The sequence below is a fragment of the Lithobates pipiens genome, unplaced genomic scaffold (assembly GCF_037356315.1).
Source record: "Lithobates pipiens isolate NorthernLeopardFrog02 unplaced genomic scaffold, aLitPip1_a1.2 Scaffold_25, whole genome shotgun sequence".
Taxonomy (NCBI): Eukaryota; Metazoa; Chordata; class Amphibia; order Anura; family Ranidae; genus Lithobates; species Lithobates pipiens.
Window position 1 is genome coordinate 218,959,539 of NW_027507787.1, and position 8,141 is coordinate 218,967,679.

The 8,141-nt window shown below is 44.5% G+C and overlaps 1 protein-coding gene across 1 annotated transcript in view; it reads right to left on the reverse strand.

Annotated features, from left to right (window-relative positions):
• PWWP2B (PWWP domain containing 2B) overlaps positions 1-8,141 on the reverse strand; it is a 64,551-nt gene that overhangs the window by 39,096 nt on the left and 17,314 nt on the right. The window contains exon 2 of the mRNA XM_077455559.1: positions 3,361-5,020. Within this exon, the coding sequence (XP_077311685.1) occupies positions 3,373-5,020 (1,648 nt within the window). The 3' untranslated portion in view covers positions 3,361-3,372. The remainder of the gene's footprint in view (positions 1-3,360; positions 5,021-8,141) is intronic.

Consider the following 8,141-nt stretch of genomic DNA (forward strand, 5'->3'; position numbering starts at 1 on the left):
AAATAATTTCAGAACTTTTTCTACCTTTAATTTGACCTATAAACTGTACAACTCAATTGAAAAACAAACTGAAATCTTTTAGGGGGGGCGGTTAAAAAATAATAATGTGGTTGCATAAGTGTGCACACCCTCTTATAACTGGGGATGTAGCTGTGTTCAGAATTAAAAGCGGAAGTCCAACCCTAAAGTGGAGCTTCCGCTCATTGGAACCCTCCCCCCCGCCGGCGCCACAATTGGCACCTTTCAGGGGGGAGGGGGGTGCAGGTACCTGTACAGTACAGGTATCTGCACCCACTTCCGGCGTAGATTCTGCAGAAGCTACGCCTCTTTCCGAAGGTCGCCCGCTGCCTGCTGGGAAACACACAGATCCCAGAGGCAGCGGGGACCATCCTTATTGCGCAGCGCGACTCGCGCATGCGCAGTAGGGAACCGGGAAATGAAGCCGCAAGGCTCCACTTCCTGATTCCCATAACCAAGATGGCGGCGGCAGCACCCGAGAGACGATCGAGAGATCGGCTTCGGGTGCCGACATCGCGGGCGCGCTGGGTGGGTAAGTGTCATCATTTTAAAAGTCAGCAGCTGCAGTATTTGTAGCTGCTGGCTTTTAAAAAAAAAAAAAAAAAAACGGCGGACTCCCGCTTTAAGCAATCACATTCAAACTCGTGTTAAAAAGGAGTCGGTACACACCTGCCATCATTTAAAGTGCCTCTGATTAACCTCAAATAAAGTTTGACTGTTCTAGTAGGCCTTTCCTGACATTTTCCTAGTTGCATCCTACAGCAAAAGCCATGGTCCACAGAGAGATTCCAAAGCAGAGGGATCTCATTGTTAAAAGGTATCAGTCAGGAGAAGGATACAAAAGAATTTCCAAGGCATTAGATATACCATGGAACACAGTGGAGAAAATATGGCACAACAGTGACATTACCAAGAACTGGACGTCCCTCCAAAATTGACGAAGACGAGAATAAAACTGGTCAGGGAAGATGCCAAGAGGCCTACAGCAACATTAAAAGGAGCTGCAGGAATATCTGGAAAGTACAATCTGTGTGGTACAAGTGACAACAATTTCCCATATTCTTAATATGTCTGGGCTATGGGGTAGAGTGGCAAGACAGAAAGCCTTTTCATCCAAGCCAGGCTAAATTTAGCAAAAACACATCTGAAGTCTCCCAAAAAGCATGTGGGAAAATGTGTTATGGTCTGATGAAACCAAGGTTGAACGTCTTGGCCATAACTCCAAAAGATATATTTGGCGCAAAAACAACACTGCAAATCACCAAAAGAACACCATACCCACTGTGAATCATGGTGGTGGCAAGCATCATGCTTTGGGGCAGTTTTTCTTCAGCTGGAAGTCAAGGTGGAGGGAATTATGAACCGTTCCAAATACCAGTCAATAGACACAAAACCTTCAAGCTTCTGATAGAAAGCTGAATATGAAGAGGAACTTCATCTTTCAGCATGTCAACGACCCAAAGCAAACATCCAAATCAAAGGAATGGCTTCACCAGAAGATTAAAGTTTAGGAATGGCCAAGCCAGAGCCCAGACCTGAATCCAATTGAAAATCTGTGGGGTCATCTGAAGAGGGCTGTGCACAGATGTCCTCACACCCCGACAGATTTGGAGTGTTTTTTGCAACGAAGAGTGGGCAAATATTGAAAAGTCAAGATGTGACACGCTGATAGACTCCTACCCAAAAAGACTGAGTGCTGTAATAAAATCAAAATGAGCTGCAACAAAACTATTAGTATAAGGGTGTGCACACTAATGCAACCATATTATTTTTTTTTTTTTTTTCCTTCCCTCCACCTAAAAGATTTCAGTTTGTTGTTCAACTGAGTTGTACAGTTTATAGGTCACATTAGAAAAGTGGAAAAAGTTCTGAAATTATTTCTTTGTCTCATTTTTTATTACATCTCAGAAACCTGAAATTTTGAAACAGGGGTGCGTAGACTTTTTATATCCACTGTAAGTTCAGGAGCAGTCAGACCTTTTAACCGTTGTACACACGGTTGGAAATTCCAATGGAAAATGTCCGATCGGACCGTGTTGTCGGATAATCCGACCGTGTGTGGGCTCCACTAGACCTTTTCCATCGGAATGTCTGACCAACAAAGTTTGGGAGCTGGATATAAAATTTTCCCAACACCATGATCCGATTGGACAAAGTGCCACGCATGCTCAGATCAAATTCCTAGACCAAAGCTATTGGCTACTAGCCGCAACATAGTCCCATCACAACGAACGGACGCCATCACATTCCCAAATGATCGGATTTTCCGACAACTTTGTCCAACTGTGTGCATGCAACACCAGTTTTGGACAAAATCCATCGGAAAAATTCTTGTCGTCTGAATGTCCGACTGTGTGTACAAGGGCTAAAAGATTTGGCTGTATACCTGTTCGGAATCTTGATGGTTAACAACTTAAAGCGGAGTTCCACCCTAAAGTGGAACTTCCGCTCATCGGAACCCTCCCCCCCTCCGGTGTCACAATTGGCACCTTTCAGGGGGGAGGGGGGGTGCAGATACCTGTCAAAGACAGGTATTTACACCAACTTCCAGGCATAGACTCCCATGGGAGTCTATGCCTCTTCCTGTCCCTGTGCGCTGTCTGCTGGGACACACACACGGGTCCCATAGACAGCGCGGACAATTCCTATTGCGCTGCGCAACTCGCGTATGCGCAGTAGGGAACCGGGAAGTGAAGCCGCAACGCTTCACTTCCTGATTCCCTCACCTAGAATGGTGGCGGCAGCAGCCGAGAGCCGAGCGATAGATCCCGGAACCCGGGACAGGTCAGTGTCCATTTATTAAAAGTCAGCAGCTGCAGTATTTGTAGCTGCTGGCTTTTAATATTTTTTTTTCACAGTGAAATCCCTCTTTAAATAAAAAAAAATAAAAAATGTATTGTATGATGATGGTGGCTGTACATAGGCAAGAAAATGGTTTGGTGCAATCACACGCCCTCCGCCAATCTGATCAACACCAAAATGGGTATCAAATATACAGGTCAGTCAATTTGGGCCTGTTACTTGCACTTAAAAAAATAATAAAATAAAAATAAAAAAAGGAGGCCTATATAGTGAAATTGTTCTAAAGCTAAACTAAATAGAAGAAGATATATGACGACAACATACACTGACATTCCTCTTATGATAATCTATCCAACCCAGCCATTTTCTACCCAGCTGTTGCTTAGCAATGATAGGCATGAGACATTCAAATGACATCAAAACCGGTATGTGGAAAAGTACCTTCACACAAAAGCATGAAAAACAGGAAGTGCACAAAATTTAAACCTATAATGGCAATAGCAGAACATTCCTGTAAAAGGTTTTTTTCTGTAAACTTACCTTCTATTGAAATTACGTTTCACATTGCATTAGCAGTTCCCTAATTTCTGGAGTCAGATGATTAGTAGCCCTGGCAGCTTCGGCAATAGCTTTACGGTACACCCCTTTTTTCTTCCTATTGAACCTCAGTTTAAAAAATTCTGAAAAGGAAGAAAGTTTTGAAACGGATAAACTGGATGTCGTTGGAGAACCAAACCATGAAACCGATGCCTCTTGCCACGTAGGATCACCGTTTTCCTTTTGAGTAACATTAATACTCAGTATACGGGCAGGCCACCAAGGAAAGCCATGGACCTTCCCCCATACGATATCTCCCACCGACATAGTCTTTCCATCTACGGTGATGCAGTTTGACACACTTTTAGAATGAAGTCTCACCATCAGCGGTGGGACCGTTTTCTGTTCATCTTTAGAAGAAGAAACATCGTCGCCAGGCATAAGGTCACAAAAATCCATCCTGTTTAATTCCAGACAAGTCGACTTTGACTCCTCTAGGCTGTCGTTGCTGCACAACGACGCACTAGACGAATCTGCTTTCCTTTTCCGGTAATTCATAAGTAAATTCAGGTTATGTCCCTCGTTGCTGTGTGGAAATCCTTTGAAGTCATCATCTTCCCCAGAGCTTCCCAAAGACACATCGTGATAACTTCTTTCTGCGGCGCTGTCCATGAAATAAGCCGAGGAATCCGTTTCAGACTCTTGGCTGCTCTGCAGCACATTCACTTCATCAATTAGCTCCGATTTATAGACTGAAACGCTTTGTCCATCACTAATCCTTTGTGGCTTTAGTCTGATTTTGGGTGGTGGAATATCTACATTGGAATGCAATGGCTTAGGTAGCTTTAATTTCGGAATAGAAGCTACCTGACTGTCTGTTAATCTGTCCACTAAACGTTTGGGAGCTTGACACTGTTCTGCGTCCTTGGGCATCTCTTGGTCCCTACTTCCATTTTCCTGGGTTTGCTTTGGACAAAACGGCTCCACGGAGCCATGTACGCGCGATGGAATCTTCACCACTTCCCCTTTGCCCTGTGGTGTACTATACGAGATCTTTATGACCGGACTCCTAGGTATCAAGTCTTTGGGGGGACTCCTGTGTAGCAAGTCTCTAGAAGCACTATGTTCCTCTCTCCTCTCCTTTGTTGACTTTCTCTCTTCGGGATCAGACTCCGCTTTATGGCGTTCCTTATCCTCGCTTTGTAATCTTTTGCCACTTCTAGCGTTGTGTTTATCCTTGGGAGACTCCTCCGCATTTAAGGTGTTTTTACACTTCTCACAAAGGACTTGTCTAGGCCGCAGCCTTATTGTGCTCATGATTAGCCTCCCGGGATCTCTGTTCCTTGACATTCGCCTCTTTGTCCTTTTAATACTGCGTGGGGGCGGTTGAGGCACCCACTGATTGTACGAGTGTCTTATCCACAGAGGAGGGGGAAAAGGGGCACCTTCGAAGTATGGAGGGTAAGAAGGAGCCGTACCTGGGGGTGGAAGGAGTGGAGGAGCTTGATCGGTGTTGCTTTTTACAGGGAGTCCAGTGTCTTGAACGGGGGTTTCTGACAATGGATGGGAGAAGTTGGCATCTGTCGGAATACTGTTACAGGAAGCGTTGGGAGAGTCTTCATTTTTTGGAGCAGAAGGTGGTGGCACGCAGAACAACCCAGACCTAGTGAAGTACAAAACAGAATGTCAAAAAAAGGCCTGCTCATAAGGACAGATGACACAGCTTTGTTTTAACCAAACACACATGGAGTCATGAGATCCGAGTGAACTCATTATCCAGAAAGTTAGGCTCAGCAGGGGCATAAAAACATGTAAACCCCCAAAGATCAGTGCAACAAGTACAATAAATACTCATAGGATCCTATTGTGCCAAATCATCAAAAATACAATATTCCTGAAAAACTCCTGTGTGTGCAACAATACATAAAATGTGAATAATCATTAGATTATTATACAAAACAGAAATTTATCTGAAACTAAAATCCTCAAAAACAACACAGTCCACAAGCTTCTTTGCGGACTGTGTTGTTTGAGGATTTGAGCTTCAGATGGATGGTTTATATACTAATCCAGGGGTCTCCAAACAGCGGCGCCCATGGGCCCGATGTAGCGCTTTGCTTGCCTTTACACGGCCCTTAGGGCACTATGCCTCCCACCGACGCCAAAGACGGGGCACTAGTCCTCCCACCGACGCCAAAGACGGGGCACTAGTCCTCCCACCGACGCCAAAGGCGGGGCACTAGTCCTCCCACCGACGCCAAAGGCGGGGCACTAGTCCTCCCACCGACGCCAAAGGCGGGGCACTAGTCCTCCCACCGACGCCAAAGGCGGGGCACTAGTCCTCCCACCGACGCCAAAGGCGGGGCACTATGCCTCCCACCGACGCCAAAGGCGGGGCACTATGCCTCCCACCGACGCCAAAGGCGGGGCACTATGCCTCCCACCGACGCCAAAGACGGGGCACTATGCCTCCCACCGACGCCAAAGACGGGGCACTATGCCTCCCACCGACGCCAAAGACGGGGCACTATTCCTCCCACCGACGCCAAAGACGGGGCACTATGCCTCCCACCGACACCAATACAATTTCGTTTTTTTACTCCCAATGACCATAAAGCCTATTGCATCGTTTACTCCTACTGATGGCAGGACTTTTTAACTTCCATTGGCCACAGTCCGACTCCCCCTAAAGTCTGAAAGACAGTAACACTGGGCCTTTGTTTTGAAACCCCCTGTACTAATCTAATGATTATTCACATTTTTATGCATTGTTACACACACAGGAGTTTTTCAGCACAATAGAATCATATTAGCATTTACTTACACACACAAAAAAAAAAAAAAATTATAATATATATATATATACATATACACACATACATACATATACACACACACATATACACACACGGTATAGAAAAGAATCCCCCCCTTTAAAATAATTACAATTTGTTGCTTTGCAGCCTGAAATGAAGACAGGTATTTTTATTTATTTTTTTAATCCAGCTGTATTTACTCAGTGCAACTTATGGGTCCTTTCACACGGACGTGTCAGTGTACGGGCTCCGCTTTGCTCAGCAAGGGATCGCTCCGTCAATCCCCGCTGAGCACGCAGATGACAGGTCGGTCTCTCCACAGTGTGCCGCTCTCCTCTATAGGGGAAATCGAATGAAGAGTCCATTTTCATTTGATCCGATGGCGGATGGAAGAATAGGGTTTTCCTCCGTAACACTTTTTCGAATCGGATGTCAGCGCTGACATCCGTCTCTCCATAGAGGTCTATGGAGCGTCCGTTCAGGTCCGCCTAAAAAAACTGAACGGTCCACCCGTGTGTAAGGGGCCTAAAACATCCAGGTGAAAGATAGAACACCAACATGTCAGAAACAAAATTAGAGAAAATTCAAAAACAGAATCACCTAGTTGGAAAAAGGATCACCCCCCCCTAAAAATGAATTGTAAACTCAATCAGGTGCAAAGAGAGACATAGTAAGACCACGGGGTTTGTTTTTTGTTTAGGTGCAAGACACAGAAGTAACAAATAATTTGGAAAAAATATTTTTTTTTATAACAAGGTTAAAAATTAGATATTGGATTTGACGTGTACTAGACAGTTAATCCAGTTCACTCTACATGTTTTTCGGTGCTCAAGGAGGAGGACATGTATCTGTTATTCCCACTCCAAAGGTTGATGTGGCCTGAAGAAGCTAAATCTATAGCGAAACATGTAGAGTGAACTGGATTAACTGCCTAGTAAATGTAAAATACAATATCGAATTTTACTGTCATTTTTAACCTTGTTATAAATAAAATTGTCCATTTTTTTATTTTTACAAATTTGTTGCTTTTTTATCTTGCTCCTAAAAAAACACCATGGTCTTACTATTTCTCTTTTTTACCAATTTGATTGCCTGTTTCTTTTGAGCAATTAGACGATTTTGTATTGTGCTCAATCAGGTGTAGTTATTCACCGTCTCAATGGCACACAAAGCCATTTGACTTTCAACTGTGATCCGCTGTGGTCATTTTGATTAGCCCAGCATGAAAAAAAAGTTTTCCTGGGAGCATTTCAGTCCCTGGTAACAAAACTGAAGCAAACAAACTACAAGTGGCGAGGCACTGTCAAAAGATCTCTGGGTAAAAGTTGGACAGGCACAAGTCAGAAGATGGATACAAAAAAAAAAAATCAAGTTTTTTTTTTTTTTTTTTTAACTACTTAACCACTTCCCGACCGGCGCGCGACGATGTACGTCGGCAGAATGGCACAGGCATGTCCATTTCTATATGCCGCCCTGCTATCGCGTGCGTGCCGGTTGGGACCCCCGTGAGTCCGGTCGTGGGTTTCACGGACTCGATCACCGCGGGGATACCCGCGATCATCTCAGGAGCGGCTGAACGGGGAGATGCCGTTGTAAACAGCATCTCTCCGTTCTGCCTAGCAACAAGTGACAATGATCTCTGCTCCATGTGATTGGAGCAGAGATCAGTGTTCACTAACACAAAGCCCAGCCCCCCCACAGTTAGTAACCTGCCCCTAGGAACAGTTAACCCTTACACTGTCATCCCCTGGTTAAGCCCTTCACTGCCAGTGTAATTTACAGAGGAATCAGTGCATTTGTATAGCACCGATTGCTGTATAAATGACAATGTTGCCAAAAATGTGTCAAAAATGTCCGATGTGTCCGCTATAATGTTGCAGTCACAAAAAAAATAAATAAATAAATCGCTGATCGCCGCCATTACTAGTATAAAAAAATTAAAATGCCATAAAACTATCCTCTTTTGTG